At 70.7% G+C, this 16582-nt stretch overlaps 3 protein-coding genes across 7 annotated transcripts; all 3 read left to right on the forward strand.

Moving 5' to 3' along the window:
• Positions 1-446: 446 nt before the first annotated feature.
• Positions 447-5980, forward strand: LOC136304938 (RNA-binding protein 4B-like). Of its 5 annotated transcripts, XR_010724894.1 has the most exons (5): positions 2019-2065; positions 2539-2960; positions 4782-5477; positions 5563-5636; positions 5825-5980. XR_010724894.1 is itself a non-coding variant. In XM_066208367.1 (4 exons), exons 1-3 carry the CDS (start codon positions 447-449, stop codon positions 5474-5476), a joined length of 1668 nt encoding a protein of 555 aa, XP_066064464.1. In that variant the 3' UTR covers position 5477; positions 5563-5980. The 5 variants fall into 5 exon arrangements, 4 of the variants coding, with proteins under 4 accessions (XP_066064464.1, XP_066064461.1, XP_066064463.1 ...); XM_066208367.1 differs by lacking the exon at positions 2019-2065 and adding an exon at positions 447-997 and having other exon boundaries at positions 5563-5980; XM_066208364.1 differs by having other exon boundaries at positions 5563-5980.
• A 321-nt stretch (positions 5981-6301) lies between these two features.
• Positions 6302-7714, forward strand: ZNRD2 (zinc ribbon domain containing 2). Its single transcript, XM_066208358.1, is given in 5 exon segments — positions 6302-6429; positions 6693-6766; positions 6768-6806; positions 7024-7102; positions 7314-7714. Coding segments are annotated over 5 exon segments (513 nt in total). The 5' UTR covers positions 6302-6413; the 3' UTR covers positions 7619-7714.
• A 39-nt stretch (positions 7715-7753) lies between these two features.
• On the forward strand, positions 7754-16524 carry EHBP1L1 (EH domain binding protein 1 like 1). The gene is made up of 17 exons (XM_066208359.1): positions 7754-7773; positions 8708-8867; positions 10155-10250; positions 10333-10386; positions 10717-10889; positions 11214-11344; positions 11437-11589; positions 11702-11918; positions 12328-12376; positions 12468-13104; positions 13336-13503; positions 13646-13797; positions 14550-14655; positions 14969-15068; positions 15313-15386; positions 15857-15971; positions 16237-16524. The coding sequence occupies exons 1-17, from the start codon at positions 7754-7756 to the stop codon at positions 16322-16324; spliced, it is 2493 nt and encodes an 830-aa protein (XP_066064456.1). The 3' UTR covers positions 16325-16524.
• Positions 16525-16582: the final 58 nt, after the last annotated feature.

Here is a 16582-nt window from a genome sequence, read left to right on the forward strand (position 1 = left end):
TTCCAAAACCACCCCCAGAGCACCAGGGGAACCCCAAAACCACCCCCAGAACACCAGGGGCACCACAAAACCATCCCCAGAGACCCAGGGGGACCCCAAAACCACTCCCAGAGCACCAGGGGAACCCCAAAACCATCCCCAGAGCACCAGGGGCATCCCAAAACCATCCCCAGAGACCCAGGGGGACCCCAAAACCACTCCCACACCCACAGGTTAACCCCAGGATTCAGCAGGTATGTCCAGTCCCCTGCAGGAAGGATGGGATTGGGGTTTAGGGAGACCCCCAGGACCCCCTCACCCAGCATCCAGACCCCCTCCAGCCTTGTGCCCTCCATGGAGCCACACCAGGCTCAAGTTCCTTGCAACTGCCCCCAAACCTGGGACCTTCCTACCCCCCCAAACCCCCCTCACCCAGCAGCCAGACCCCCTCGGTCCTGCTGCCCTCCATGAGGCGCGCCAGGGCCGAGTTCTCGAGCACGGTGGCGTTGGGACACGAGCCGGGGAACTTGGCCACCACGTTGGTGATGGCGCCGTGGCGGTCGCACACCACCTGCATGTTGATGGAGTGGAAGTTGGCGGCGTTGCGGAACAGCGGCTCGTTGTCGGCCGGCGCCCGCAGCGCCACGTGCATGGCGCCCACCAGCCCCAACACCCCGGGCAGAGCCGGGGGGTCCCCGGGGGGAGATGGAGGCGGAGGGAAGGCGATGTACCGGGCCGCCCGCCTCTGCAGCGCCGCTAGAAACTGCGCCAGGCAGTTGGACATGGCCGACTGGCTGATGCCCGTGCTGAGGCGCGATGCCGTCTGGAAGGAGCCCGAGGCCAGGAAAGCCAAAGCCGAGGTGACTTTGACGGCCACGGGCAGCGCGTGGCTGCGGCCGGTGAGGCTCTGCAGGTCGGCGCCGAGCTCCCGGCACAGAGCGGCGATGGCCGCACGGTCCAGGCGGCAGCGCCGCAGCGCCTGCTCCTCGCTCAGCTCCAGGAAGGAGCAGCGAACCCGGTAAATGCGCTGAGCCGGGTACGGGCGGCGGCGGCGGCGGCCGCGGCGGGGGTTCGGGGACGGGGATGGGGCGGAGGGAGCAGCCGAGGGTGAGGGGAGGGAGCTCCTGGATGGGGGTGTGGGTGCGGGGTCCTGAGCCCAGCCCTGATCCCGGTCCCGTTCGCGATCTTCATCCCGCTCCCGGTGCTGCTCTCGGTCTCTGTCACGGTCCTGATCCCGCTCCCGGTGCCTGTCCCGGTGCTGCTCTCGGTCTCTGTCACGGTCCTGATCCCGCTCCCGGTGCCTGTCCCGGTGCTGCTCTCGGTCTCTGTCATGGTTCTGATCCCGCTCCCAGCCTTGTTCCTCGTCGCTGTCCCAGTTCCGGTGCCGGTGCCGCTCCCGGAGCCGCCGCAGCAGCAGAACGGCGTGGGACATAACGGGGCGGGGCCACAAGAAAACGGGCGTGGCAAACAATCCAGAGGTGTGGCTAATGCGGGAGGGGCGGGGCCAGACCCGGCCGGTCCCGGTGGCCGCGACAGCCCGGTGAGAGGGGCCGGTCGCTGTTCCTGCCTGGATCGATGCCGGTGGGGGCGGTCGGTTCCTGTCCGGGTCCCGGTGCCGATGGATCACGATAAGAACGGTTGATCCCGGTTTGTCCCAGTTGGTCCCGGTGCCGGTGGGGGCAGTGTGTCCCGGTCCCGGTGCCTGTCCCGGTACCTGTCCCGGTACCTCTCCGTGTCCCTGTCGGTCCCGGTCTCTCCCGCTCGGTCCCGGCGCCGCCGCGCCGCCAGGCCACGCCCCTCCCTTGCTCTCTGATTTGCTAGCACTGCCGTCACGTGCCCTGTAGACCCCGCCTCTCTCCTCATTTCCGGCGCGCCGCCGCTCCCCATTGGCCGCCGCGAGGGCGGGAGCGTTTTGTACCGACGCTTCCCAGGCCACCGCTGGGCGGGGCTTCGCCACGCCTCTACCAATCGCATCGCACTGTTTCGCCGTTTCAGCTAATCAGCGAGCGCCATGGGCGTGGTTTCGCGTGAGGCGGCCACCGCCATTTTGTTGCCGTCATCGAGTGCCGGGGCGAGGGGGGGCGCGGTGAGAACTGGGGAACCCCGGGGGGACACGGGGGGGACCGGGAGGGGCTGGGGACGAGCGGGGACGGAGCTGGGGCCGTGATTCTGTGGGGAAGGACGGGACGGGGTCCCGCGGCCTCGGGAAAGGGTTTAGGACGGGGCTCAGCCCCGGGATGGGAGCGGAGTGAGGTCTGGGGGAGACCTGGGGGTCCCTCCATGGCCCGGGGGCTCACGGAGCACAACCGAGGCCTGTCCCGGCTCATTGTGAGGAGCGCGGGCCCGCAGGGTCTCTCCTGAGGGGGGTCTCCGCTTCTGGGTGCCCTGAGCGGGTGGGGGGGATCCCATCGGGAATCAACCGGAGGAGGATCTATGAAAGATGGTGGGGGGGGGAGCCTTCCCCATCCCCCTCCCCAGAGCGGCTCCGACCCCTCAGCAGGGCCGGGGATGGTCTGGGGAGGGTCTCACCGAGCCCTCCCCTTCCCTCCCACCCCTCAGGCGGGTCGCGATGGTGAAGCTGTTCATCGGGAACCTGCCGCGGGAGGCCACGGAGCAGGAGATCCGCTCCCTGTTCGAGCAGTACGGGAAGGTGCTGGAGTGCGACATCATCAAGAACTACGGCTTCGTGCACATCGAGGACAAGACGGCGGCCGAGGACGCCATCCGCAACCTGCACCACCACAAGCTGCACGGCGTCTGCATCAACGTGGAGGCCAGCAAGAACAAGAGCAAGGCCTCCACCAAGCTGCACGTGGGCAACATCAGCCCCGCCTGCACCAACCTCGAGCTGCGGGCCAAGTTCGAGGAGTATGGCCCCGTCATCGAGTGCGACATCGTCAAGGACTACGCCTTCGTGCACATGGAGCGGGCCGAGGACGCCGTGGAGGCCATCAGGGGGCTGGACAACACCGAGTTCCAAGGTGAGGCTCAGGCTCAAGGGGCACGGGGAGGTTCTGATCCGAGAGAATTTTGGCTGATTTTGGTGTTCCTGGCCCCGCTCTGGGGTTGGTGCTGGGTTCAGGGGCTGTTCTCCTGCTGGCATTTGGCTCTCAGGGTGGTGCCACGTGCTGTCTGTGCCTTCGTGCATTGTCAGCGCTGGGGACACTGTGGTGGCTCCGTGTCGGCTCCGTGTCAGGGCAGAGCGGCTCCACAACACAGGTTTGTACAACTCCCAGAGGATTTCCCCCAAACTTGGTTGGTTCAGGGCGAGTTCTGCCCCTGAGGCCACCTCACGGGGCTGCTGGAATTTTGGGAAAACGGGGCTGGGAGTCAGCGCCGTGTCCCATTGCCTCCCGTCGTCCCCAGGTCCTGCCTGGAACTGTGGGGACCCCCCGTGTCCCACCCAGCTGTCCCCTGTCACCTCAGTGGTGCACGAGTGGCTTTCAGGGGTCTCACAGTGCCAGGGGTGGCTCTCTGGGCTCCCCGGGGCCAGTGCCACTCCTTGGGGGTCCCGTGGTGCTGGTGGGGACACTGGGGGTCCCTGGTGCCATTTCTGGGGGGTCCCATGGACCACCAGCTCCAGCCCAGATTTGCCACCGCGGTCTCAGATGTTCTGATCCTTGACACAATTTAATCTTGGTGCGATAATTAAATGACTAAATAACAAAACAGCTGGAGTTTGTGCTTCTGACGGGGATCCCAAACCAAGGAGCCCCATGGCTTTTATCTCCATGGTCTGTGCACAGGGAGGTCTGAGGGTTGTCACCTCCTGCCATGTCCCCAAGTGTCCCTCACCCGGCTGGGCCACAGGTCCCCAGGCCCTTGGTTGTACCTCAGTCCATGGGCACTTCCCAGGGAACGTCCCATGCTGCCAAAGGTGACTCCTGGTGGCCTCACGGTGCCAGGGGTGGCTCTCGGGGGTCCCCAAGGGGTGGAGACAGTACCCGGGACAGATCTGGGGGCCCCCAGTGGTGCCAGGGGGTCCCATGCCAGGTTGTCAGTGCCAGGGATGGTCCTTGGGGACCCCACGGAGCAGTGCCAGCGTTGCGTGACCCCACAGTGCCAGAGCAGGGGGTGGCTCTGGGGGATCCCACGGCCCGATGACAATGTCGGGGTGGCTCTGGGGGATCCCACGGCCCGATGACAATGTCGGGGTGGCTCTGGGGGATCCCACGGCCCGATGTCAATGTCGGGGTGGCTCTGGGGGATCCCACGGCCCGATGACAATGTCGGGGTGGCTCTGGGGGATCCCACGGCCCGATGACAATGTCGGGGTGGCTCTGGGGGATCCCACGGCCCGATGACAATGTCGGGGTGGCTCTGGGGGATCCCACGGCCCGATGACAATGTCGGGGTGGCTCTGGGGGATCCCATGGCTCGATGACAATGTCGGGGTGGCTCTGGGGGATCCCACGGCCCGATGACAATGTCGGGGTGGCTCTGGGGGATCCCACGGCCCGATGTCAATGTCGGGGTGGCTCTGGGGGATCCCACGGCCCGATGACAATGTCGGGGTGGCTCTGGGGGATCCCACGGCCCGATGTCAATGTCGGGGTGGCTCTGGGGGATCCCACGGCCCGATGTCAATGTCGGGGTGGCTCTGGGGGATCCCACGGCCCGATGTCAATGTCGGGGTGGCTCTGGGGGATCCCACGGCCCGATGTCAATGTCGGGGTGGCTCTGGGGGATCCCACGGCCCGATGACAATGTCGGGGTGGCTCTGGGGGATCCCCGTGCCCGAGGCTCTGGGGGCGGGCCTGGGGCAGTGCCCGGGGGTGACGCCGCGTCTCCCTCTCCCCAAGGCAAGCGGATGCGCGTGCAGCTGTCCACCAGCCGGCTGCGGACGGCGCCCGGGATGGGAGACAAGAGCGGCTGCTACCGCTGCGGGAAGGAGGGGCACTGGTCTAAGGAGTGCCCGGTCGATCGCCCGGGGCAAGTGGCGGACTTTGCCGAGGCCTATAACGAGCAGTACGGAGCCGTGCGCACTCCCTACACCGCGGGCTATGGGGAGACCGTGTATTACGATGAGGCCTACGGCGGGATGGCCGACTACTACAAGCGCTACCGCGTCCGCTCCTACGCCACGGCCTCGGCGTACGACGCCTACGCCGAGCAGACCATGGCCCAGTACTCCCAGTACGCCCAGTACTCCCAGGTCCAGTCCTCGGCCATGGCCGCCACCACGGCCATGGCCGGCCGCATCCCCACCACCTTAGACGCGTACGACCGAGCGCTGCTGCCCACCCCGGGCGCGGCGGCCGCCGTCGCCGCCGCCGCCGCCACCGCCGCGGCCGCCGCCGCGTCCTCCACGTATTACACCCGGGACAGGAGCCCCCTGCGCCGCACGGCCGCCGCGGCCAGCACCGTCGGAGAGGCGTACACGTACGAGCGTGGGCAGCTGTCGCCCGTCTCCTCGGTGGCCCGGGCGTCCCTCTACGACATGCAGCGCTTCGAGCGGGATCCCTACGGGGAGCGGGCGCGATACTCCGCCTTTTGAGGTGAGCGTCGGCGGCGCCGGGAGTTCATCCCGGGCCTCTCCGCGCTGCCGGCGCCCGGTAACGGCGTTTTCCCCCCTCCCCGCAGGATCGCCACGGATCTCCCGGGACTCGCCGCCGTTGCCGTGGCTCCGCAGCCCCCGGACGCCGCCGCCGCGTCAGGTCAGACGTGCCCCGGGTCGCTGCCGCCGCCGCCGCCGCCGCGTCCCCTCCCCGTCACCGGGAGCCCCCGTCCCCGCCGGAGTCGCCGCGTCCCAGCGTCCGCCTTGTCCCCGTGGCCGCGTGTCCCCGAGTGTCCCCGTGCGTCCCCCGTGTCCCCCACCTCCCCTCACTTCTCTGCTCTCTTCCAGGTGCGGCGGCCTCGGATGGAGCCGTTTCCCCCCTGCCTGAGCCCCCCCTTTTTGTACGGAGCTTTCCCAGAGTCCCCCCCGTCCCTCTGCCCGGGCGGGGACACGCCCGACCTCACCCACCCCTTTTCCCGCAAAATAAAAAAATTTCACCGAATTTCCGTCACCGATTTTGTGTCACCGAATTTCCGTCACCGAATTTTCGCGCCCTGGCCGTACAAGGAGTGGTGGGCGGGGTATGTGGTGGGCGGGGTCGTCTCTGGCAAATCGGAGCGCAGCGCCTGCTGCGCGTTTTAAATCCCGCGCGAAATATGCAAATCAGCTTTAGGCGGGAGGGGGCGGAGCGGATCCAAATTGAGGGCGCGAGCGACCAATCAGGTTGCCGAAAGGAGAGGGCGGGGATTGGGCGGGGAGGAGGGCGTGGCTATGCAAATGTACCCCGCGAGGGGCACCCGAGCCCATTTCAGCCACGGACCGTGGGGCCGTTTGTGGCGCCCGGAACTTATTTCACAAGTTCTCGTCCCCGGTTTTTCCTGGATTTCTGCGGCTTTTCTGACATCACTTCCGGCGCGACGCCGTCTCCGGAGCGACCATGGCGCTGAACGGGAGTGAGGCACCGGCGGGACCCCCCCCCCCCCGGGACCCCCCCCAGTCACCAACGGCAGTCACCCCTGAACCCCCACCCGCCACCGGCACCGCCCCTGAGCCCTGCGGATCGTCCCCGGGACCCCCCGCCCACCACCGGGACCTTCCCGGGACCCCCCCCACCGCGACACCCCCCGGGGCCCCTCTGAGTCCCCCTTAACCCGCCCTCCCCCCTTTTTCGGGACCCCCCCCCGGTAACCGAGACCCCCCCCGGTTCCCCCCCCAGGTGCGGACGAGGCCGAAGCGCGGCGGGAGCGGCTGGACCGGGCGAGCCGGGCCATGGGGGGGCTCCTGCTCCGGGGGGTACCGAATGTTGGGGAGCTCCTGCCCGCAGTGCGGGGTGAGCGGGGAGCGGGGGGGGGGACACCCCCGGGACCCCCCCGGGATCCCCCCGGGACCCCCCCGGGATCCTCGGGAACGGGGGGAACCGGGGAGGAGCTGGGACCTTCCCGGGATTTGGAATGGGGGGCTGGGACCCTCCTCCCTCCCCCGGGAATTTGGGGGGTCTCGGGGGGGGGGGGTCGCAGCCCCTCCTGACCCCCCCGTGCCCCCCCCAGACGATTCTGCTGCAGGACAAGGAGCAGCGGCTGCTCTGTGTGACCTGCCAGGACCCCGAGGGGCCCGGGGGGGGCCACGGTACGGCCGCGGGGGGGGGGGGAGGGAGGGGAGGGGGAAAATTGGGAATTTTGGGGGGCTGGGAATTTTCGGGGAGGGGGGATTTGAGGGCGGGCTGAGAGGGATTTGGGACCCCCCCCAAAAACCCCCTGGGGGGCACCTCGGGGCGGACGAGGGGGGCTCCCCCATCATCTCCCCCCCCTCCTCACTCTCCCTCTCCCCCTCCCCCCAGCTCCCGCCCCTCCCCCCGCGCCCTCCCCCGCCGCCGCCCGGCCCGAGCACTGCGAGGGGGCGGCCGCGGCTTTTCGGGGGGCTCCCCCCGAGCCCCCCGGCGGCGGCGGGGGGGCGGCGCTGGCGGCGGCGCGGGCGGCGGTGCTGCAGAAGCTGCTCTGGGCCGCGCAGGAGCTGCCGAGGACGGCGTCGGCCGAGGGCAGCGCCCACCTGTGCCACCTGGTGCGGGCCTGCGCCGATGCCCTGGGGGGGCTGCAGGCCCTGGAGCCCCCCCGCGGGCCCGCCGAGCCCCCCCCGACTGCGTGAGAGCCCCACCCCCAAAAAAAAAAACCAAAACCCCCCAATCCCCTGTGGAGTGTCCTCCCTGCCGGAGTCACATAAAGGCTGCCCGTGGTCCCCCCCCGAACGTGTCTGGGTGTTTTTGGGGGGTCCCGGGGGGTGATGGATTGCGTGGGGGTGGGGTATGGAGCCGGGCAGGATCAATGGATATGGGGAGGATCAATTGATCAGAGGGGAATCGATGGATTGGGGGAGGATCAATAGATCCGGACAGGGATCAGTGGATCAGAGGGGAATCGATGGATTGGGGGAGGATCAATAGATCCGGACAGGGATCAATTGATCAGAGGGGAATCGATGGATTGGGGGAGGATCAATAGATCCGGACAGGGATCAGTGGATCAGAGGGGAATCGATGGATTGGGGGAGGATCAATAGATCCGGACAGGGATCAGTTGATCAGAGGGGAGTCGATGGATTGGGGGAGGATCAATAGATCCGGACAGGGATCAGTTGATCAGAGGGGAATCGATGGATTGGGGGAGGATCAATAGATCCGGACAGGGATCAGTTGATCAGAGGGGAGTCGATGGATTGGGGGAGGATCAATAGATCCGGACAGGGATCAATTGATCAGAGGGGAGTCGATGGATTGGGGGAGGATCAATAGATCCGGACAGGGATCAATTGATCAGAGGGGAATCGATGGATTGGGGGAGGATCAATAGATCCGGACAGGGATCAGTGGATCAGAGGGGAATCAGTGGGTCAGTGGCAGATCAATGGATTGGGGGAGGATCAATGGATCAGAAGTGAATCAATAGATCCGGACAGGGATCAGTTGATCAGAGGGGAATCAGTGAGCCAGAACAAACCCCAGACCCCCAAACCCGCGGTCTGACCCCAAAATCGCCCCCAGATGATCTCGGGGGGGGGGGGGGGGGGAGGGGACATTTGATGGCCCGGGGGGGTGGGGGAGGGGCGGCCCCTCCCCCTCTCTCCTCTTTCCTGCGGGCGGGGCCGAAGGGGGTGGGGGGGGTCCGGGAACTGTCGCGACCGATCGCGACCGCGGCGCTGTCTGTGGGGGGCGGGGGGGGGGTGTCACGAGTGGGGGAGGGGCTGTGCCGGGTTTTGGGGGCTCCGGGGGGCTCCGGGGGGGTCCGGGGGGGTCCATGGGGAGCGTCTGGAAGCGGCTGCAGCGCGCGGGGAAACGCGCGGCCAAAGTTCGCTTCGAGGCGACCCTCGAGGAGCTGCTGGTGGAGGGGGGGGGCAGCTGGTGAGTGACCCCCCCCTCCCTCCCCTCCCCCGAGACCCCCAAATCCGTGCGACCCCCCCCCCCCCCGACCTCCTGGGAACCTCCCCAAAAATCCGTAGGAATTCCCAAATCCTCCGGGATTCCCCCCCCCAAACCCCCCCCCCCCACGGGACCCCCCCGGAACTCCCCAATCCTCTGAGACCCCCCCAAGGGTGGGGGAGGGACCCCAACCCCCCCCCGGGACCCCTCAGATCAATGAGACCTCCCCCCCAGACCCCCAAAATCTCTGTGACTCCCCCGGGACACCCCAAAACCACCGAGACCCCCCCAAAATCCCCCTCCCCGGCTTCATTTTGAGTTTAAAATGTCCATAAATGGGGTCGGGCTAAAAATAAACCCGGGGGGGGGGGGAGGGGAGAGCCCCCCCCTCCCTTCCCTCCCTTCCCCCCCCCGGGGGTGTCCGGTTTCTCCCCCCCCGGCCCCAAATTTAGCCGCGCCCCCCCCCCCCCTCGGTGAATGGGGGAGGGGAGGGGGCGCATTTTGAGGGTCCCGGGGGGGGAGGGGAAATTTGGGGGAGGGGGGGGTCAGTTTGGAGGTCCCGGGGGTGTCCTGACCCCCCCCCGCCCCCCCCCAGGACCCCCGACAGACTGACCGTGGTGTGGAGCCGGCGGCACCGCAGGGTCTGCTCCAAGGTGGGGCGGGGGGGGGGTCCCGGGGGGGGGTTTGGGGGGGTCGGGGGCCGTGTCCGGGTGGTCTTTGGGGGTCTCTGGGGGTCCCGGGAGGGTCTGAGTTGGTCCGGGGAGGTCAGGGATGGTTTGGAGGGGTCCGGGGGGGTCCCTGGGGGGTCCCGGCGGGTCAGGGCTGGTTCGAGGGGTCCCTGGGGGGTCCCGGGGGGTCAGGGCTGGTTCGGGGGGTCCCGGGGGGGTCCCGGGGGGTCAGGGCTGGTTCGGGGGGTCCCTGGGGGGTCTCGGGGGGGTAAGGGCTGATTCGGGGGGTCCCGGGGGGTTCAGGGCTGGTTCGGGGGGTCCCGGGGGGGTCCCGGGGGGTCAGGGCTGGTTCGGGGGGTCCCTGGGGGGTCCCAGGGGGGTCAGGGCTGGTTCGGGGGGTCCCGGGGGGGTCCCTGGGGGGTCCCGGGGGGTCAGGGCTGGTTCGGGGGGTCCCGGGGGGGTCCCGGGGGGTCAGGGCTGGTTCGGGGGGTCCCTGGGGGGTCTCGGGGGGGTAAGGGCTGATTCGGGGGGTCCCGGGGGGTCCCGGGGGGGTCCCGGGGGGGTCAGGGCTGGTTCGGGGGGTCCCTGACAGCGGGTGCAGCCCCGCAGGTGGCAGCCCGGCATCCAGAACCCGCAGCGGGGGATGGTGGTCTGGGTGGTGCCCGAGACCCTCGAGGTGGTCGTCACCCTGTACCGGGTACGTGCGACCCCCCCGGACCCCCCCTCGTGTGTCCCCCCCCCCCCCGTGACCCCTCAGTGACCCCCCCGTGCCCCTCCAGGACCCGCAGGCCGCCACCTTCGATGACAAATCCTGGAACTTCCTCGTGGTGAACGTGAGGGGGGCGGGCGGACCCCAAAAACCGGGGGGCAGGGGGACCCCAAAAACAATGGGGGGAAGATGGGGGGGTCCCCGGGGTGACATGGGGTCCCTGGGGTGGGTGACACCGGGGTCCTGGGGGGGCACGGGGGGTGACACTGGGACTGCTGGGTGTCCCCTGGGTGTCCCTGGCTGTCCCCGGGGTGTCCCTGGGGTGACACTGGGGTGACACTGGGGTCCCTGGGGTGGCTGTCCCCGGGTGTCCCCGGGGTGACACTGGGGTCCCTGGGGTGGCTGTCCCCGGGTGTCCCCCATACCGTGACCCCCCCCCCCCGTGTCCCCGCAGGAGTCGCGGGGGCGGCGCTCGGTGGTGGCCGCGGCCCCGCTGGAGCTGGGGCGCCTGGCGGGGGTCGGGGACACCCCCCTGTCCCTGTCCCTGCGCCCCAGGAGCCGCAAGGTGACAACGGCGACGCTGCGGCTGCGGCTGCGCGGCCTCGTCCTGATGGAGGGACACCCCACGTAGGGGACGGGGGGGACACGGGGGGGGGACATTGGGGGGACACGGAGGGACATTGGGGACACTGGGGACACTGGGGGGACATTGGGGACACGGGGGGACACTGGTGACATTGGGGGGACACGGGGGGGACACGGGGGGGACACGGGGGGACACGGGGGACATTGGGGACACTGGGGACTTTGGGGACACGGGGGACAATTTTGGGTACTGGGGGCGCGGGGACATTGGGGACACTGAGGGGACACAACAACTTGGGGGTCATTTGGGGGGGGGTCTTGGGGACCCCCTGGGGACACTGTCCCCCCCCCCCCTCCCCCCCCCAGGGACGAGGACATGCAGAGTGTCACCAGCCTGTGTCCCCCCGGGGACGTGGCCGACCTGGGGGACTTCGAGAGTGACCCCGAGGACGAGGGGGGGGCGCACAGGGCGGGGGGGGCCCCCCCCGCACCCCGAGGTGGGTCCCCAAAGTGTCCCCAACCCCCCCCCCCCGCTGTCCCCCCAACACCGGGGGGGTCTCTGGGGGTCCCTGACCGGCCTCTCCCCCAGCGCCCCCCCCCAGGAGGGACCCCCCCCACTTTGGGGACGCGGAGGGACCCCCCGGAGCCGGGCGGGGACTCGGAGCCCCCCCAAAAAACCACCGAGGTGAGTGGGGAAGGGGGGGGGATGCTCGGGACCCCCTGAATTGGGGAGGCGGGGGAAGTTTGGGGGGGGGGGGTCCCAGAGGGGCGGGGCCTGTTTGGGGCTGTTCTGCCCCTCCCCCCCATTTTGGGTCTGGGGGGGGGGTCCCATATGGGTGGGGGATGTTCGGGAGCCCCAATTTGGGTCTGGGGGTTCTGGGGGCGTACTGACCCCTCCCCCCGTGCCCATCCCCCCTCGCAGGGCCCCCCCGGGGGTCGCGGGGCGCTCCTGGCCTGGTGCCAGGGGCTCACGGCCGGCTACCCGGGGGTCGCCGTCACCGATTTCGGGGGGTCCTGGAGCAGCGGGTTGGGGTTCTGCGCCCTCCTGCACCGGCTGAGAGCCCGCGAAATGTGAGGGGGGGGCGCGGGGGGGGGATGGGAGGGGCGGGGGGCCGTGGGGGGGTTCCTGGGATGATGGGGGGGACACATGGGAGGGTCCTGGGGAGCGTGGGGACACATGGGGGGGGTCTAGGAGGGTCCTGGGGGGCGTGGGGACACATGGGGGGGGCCTGGGGGGCGTGGGGACACATGGGGGGGGTCTGGGGGGAATCTGGGGGGGCACAGGGGGGACGGGGGGAGGGGCTTTGAGGAGCAATTCGGGGGGAGGGGCACCCCGGGGATGTTGGGGGGGGGGGTTCTGGGGGGGTCCCTGTGAATGGGAGAGGACATTTGGGGGGGGGGGCGGGGTTGTGTCACTTGGGGACCCCCGCAGTGACCAAAGCCCCCCCTCCCCCCCCCCCAATGTCCCCCCCCCCCCCAGCGACTTCGAGGCTCTGGACCCCCGGGACCACCGGGGCAACAACAAACGGGTGCGTGGGGGGGGGCTGGGGGGGCCCGGGGGGGGCTCCGGGGTTGGGGTTCCCCCCCCCCCTTGGACGCCCCCCCCCCTCCACCCCCCAGGCCTTCGACGCCTTCGCGGCCCTGGGGGTCCCGCGGCTCCTGGACCCCTCGGACATGGAGACCCCCGACAGCCTGGGGGTCATGACCTTCCTCAGCCAGGTCCGCGCGCTCCTGGGGACCCCCCCCGGGGACCCCCCCGCGACCCCGGAGCGGCTCCGCCGAGGGGGGGGGCCCAAGAGACCCCCCAGGACCCCCCGGAGCGGCTCCGCTGAGGAGGGAACACCCCCGGAATCACCGAGTGACGTCACCGAGGGGGGGCCCCAAACGACCCCCCCCGGAGACCCCCCCTGGAGAACCCCCCGGACCCCCAGAGCGGCTCCGCTGAGGAGGGAACACCCCCGGATCCCCCCAGTGACGTCACCCAGGGGGGGGCCCCAAACGACCCCCCCGGGGACCCCCCCCGCGCCCCCAAAATGGCTCCAGCGAGGAGGAGCCCCAAGAACCCCCCCCGAGACCCCCAGACCCCCCCAGAGACCCAACCCGGGACCCCCCCCGGAACCCCAAAGCAGCGTCACCCAGGGGGGGCGCCAGGAGACCCCCGCAGACCCCCCCCAGAGGGACACAGAGCAGGGGGAGCCCCCCCCGGGACCCCCCCCAGCTCGGCCCCATCGAGGGGGGGGCGCCCCCAGACCCCCCCGTGGACCCTGAGGAGGGGGGGCTCCCCCTGGACCCCCCCCCAGATTGGGGACACCGAGGGGGGGCCCCCCCCCGCTCAGCCCCAGCCCCCCCCGGGACTGCACTGAGGGGGGGGAGCCCCCCCGGGACCCCCAGACTGACCGAGCCGAGGGGGCGCCCCCCCAGAGCTTCCCCCGGGGACCCCCCAGCTCGGCCGCACTGAGGGGGGGGCTCCCCCAGGACCCCCCCCCAGCTTTTGGGGAGGGGTCGGCAGGGCCCGGGGCCCCCCCCCCGCCCGGCCCGGCCCGGGGGAGTGAGGGGGGGGTCTCCCCACGCCCCCCCCCCCGCTCCAGGAGCCTCCCCCGCCTGCGGGACCCCGACCTGCGGCGCTCGGGGGAGGGGCCGCGACCCCCCCGCGAAGGTGAGACCCCCGACCCCCCCCCCCCCCGGGACCCCCAAGGTGAGACTGCCCCCCCCCCAATTTTGGGGGTCCCTGACCCCCTCCCCCCTCTCTCCCCAGGGTGACACCGGGACCCCCCCCCGCCCCTCCCCCCGCCGGTGAGCGCTGGGGGGGGGCGCGGGGGGGGGCGTGGCCGTGGACCCCCCAATGGGGGGGGGGGATTTGGGGTCACCCCCCGTGTCCCCTCCCCTCCCCTCCCCTCCCCCCCAGAGACCCCAAAGGAGCCCCCCGGAGCCCCCCGAGGAGGAGAGCGGGGTAAGGGGGCACGGGGGGGACAGTGGGGACAACGGGGGGAGGGGGGACATGGGGGGGGCAGGGACACCCACGGGGGACAGCGGGTGGCCCTGGGGTGACGCGGGTGTCCCCCGCGGGTTGACGGGGACAGCGGGTGGCCCCGGGGTGACGCGGGTGTCCCCGCGGGTGACGGGGACAGCGGGTGGCCCCGGGGTGACGCGGGTGTCCCCCGCGGGTGACGGGGACAGCGGGTGGCCCCGGGGTGACGCGGGTGTCCCCGCGGGTGACGGGGACAGCGGGTGGCCCCGGGGTGACGCGGGTGTCCCCGCGGGTGACGGGGACAGCGGGTGGCCCCGGGGTGACGCGGGTGTCCCCGCGGGTGACGGGGACAGCGGGTGGCCCCGGGGTGACGCGGGTGTCCCCCGCGGGTGACGGGGACAGCGGGTGGCCCTGGGGTGACGCTGGTGTCCCCGCGGGTGACGGGGACAGCAGGTGGCCCTGGGGTGACGCGGGTGTCCCCGCGGGTGACAGGGACAGCGGGTGGCCCTGGGGTGACGCAGGTGTCCCCGCGGGTGACGGGGACAGCGGGTGGCCCTGGGGTGACGCGGGTGTCCCCGCGGGTGACAGGGGACAGCGGGTGGCCCTGGGGTGACGCAGGTGTCCCCGCGGGTGACAGGGACAGCGGGTGGCCCTGGGGTGACGCTGGTGTCCCCGCGGGTGACGGGGACAGCAGGTGGCCCCGGGGGTGACGCGGGTGTCCCCGCGGGTGACAGGGACAGTGGGTGGCGGCCGAGTTGGTGGCCCTGGAGCAGGACCAGGCTCGGTTGGACGCTCAGGCCCCGGCGCTGGAGCGGGAACTGCGGGCGCTGATGGACAGCGGTGAGGGGACAACGGGGACATTGGGGGGACACTGGGGGGACATTGGGGACATTGAGGGGACAGTGGGGACATTGGGGGGACAGTGGGGATAACGGGGACAATGGGGACAGTGGGATGGGGGCTGTGGGGACACAGGAGGGACACCGGGGACACGGGGGACACATACGAGAACATGGGAAAAGAGGGACACCGGTGTCCCCGCGATGTCCCCAATGATGTCCCCTGTCCCCAGTGGCGTCCCCGATGTCCCCAGTAATGTCCCCAGTGACGTCCCCGTGTCCCCGATGTCCCCAGTGACGTCCCCTGTCCCCAGGCGCGGACCCCGCCCGCGAGGAGCGGCTGCTCCGGGACTGGTTCTCGCTGGTGCAGCAGCGGAATTTGCTGGTGCGGCGACAGGACCAGCTCCAGCTGCTGTGAGGGGACAGCGGCGACACCGCCGCGACACCGCGGGGACACCGCGGGGACACCGCCACCCTCCCTCCGTGTCCCCTCTGTCCCCTCCCTGCGCCCCCCCAGCGCGGCGGGACCGGCCCCAGCTGCCGCGAGGGGACACTGGGGACACTTGGGGACACCGTGGGGGAGGGGGGGGACACGGGGGGCTCTGGCAGCCCCGGTGACATCTCCTTGTCCCCTTTGTCCCCTCGTGTCACCCCCCAGGGCGCAGGAGCGGGACCTGGAGCGTCGCTTTGAGCTGCTGAGCCGGGAACTGCGGGGGCTGCTGGGGACAGAGGGTGCGACACTGGGGACGGGGGGGACATCGGGGACACTGGGGACATCGAGGGGACACTGGGGACATCGAGGGGACACTGGGGACAGGGGGGACATCGAGGGGACACTGGGGACATCGAGGGGACACTGGGGACATCGGGGACACTGGGGACATCGGGGACACTGGGGACAGGGGGGACATCGGGGACACTGGGGACACTGGGGACATCGAGGGGACACTGGGGACAGGGGGGACATCGAGGGGACACTGGGGACATCGGGGGGACACTGGGGACATGGAGGGGACATCGGGGACAGGAGGACATTTGGGGACACTGGGGATGGGGAGGACACGGTGGGGACATGGGGAACGCTTGGGGACATTTGGGGACACGGCGGGTGCCGAGCACAGAAGTAGACACCGGGGGGGGGGGGACCAAAGGGCTTTGGGGACCTTTGGGGACATTTGGGGGACATTTGGGGACCCCCGCAGAGTGGCAGAAGCCCCCGGCCCAGCGCCAGCGCGAGCAGCTCTTACTGGAGGAACTGGTGGCACTGGTGAACCGGCGGGACCGGCTCGTGCGGGACCGGCACCGCCGCGAGACCAGGTGGGGACACCGCGGGGACACCGCGGGGACACCGGGGAGGGGTCCCGGGGGATTTGGGGGCGTCCGGAGGGGTCCCCGGAGGGGTTCGGGGCTGTCAGGAGGGACTTCAGGGGAGGTCCTGGGGGGGTTTGGGGCTCTCCGCGGGTTTTGGGGTGTTTGGGGGGATCCGGGGGTCTCGGGGTGGGTGGGGAGGGTTCGAGGGGATCCCGGGGGGGGGGGTCTCGGGGGATTTTCCGGGGGTCCAGCCCCTTCCCGACCCCCGCAGGGCGCAGGAGGAGGATGAGGAGCTGGAGCGGAGCCTCGACCCCCGGCGCCGCCGCTTCGGCCGCAGGGAAACGTGCGGGATCAGCTGAGGGAGCCCCGGGACCCCCAAAACCCCCGGGACCCCCAAAACCCCCGGGACACCCCCCGGGACCCCCAAAACCCCCGGGACCCCCCAAAACCCCCGGGACACCCCCCGGGACCCCCAAAACCCCCGGGACCCCCGCGGGGACCCATCGGTACCCCCCAAATCCCGGCGGATGCGGCAATAAAGGAGATTTTCTGTGTGAAATCCGATCTGGGGGCACTGGGGGGGCACCGGGGGGGGGTCCTGGGTCCCTCCGGGGTGT

Source organism: Chamaea fasciata, unplaced genomic scaffold, assembly GCF_029207755.1.
Source record: "Chamaea fasciata isolate MVZ Bird 193981 ecotype frontalis unplaced genomic scaffold, bChaFas1.0.hap1 SCAF_225, whole genome shotgun sequence".
NCBI lineage: Eukaryota > Metazoa > Chordata > Aves > Passeriformes > Sylviidae > Chamaea > Chamaea fasciata.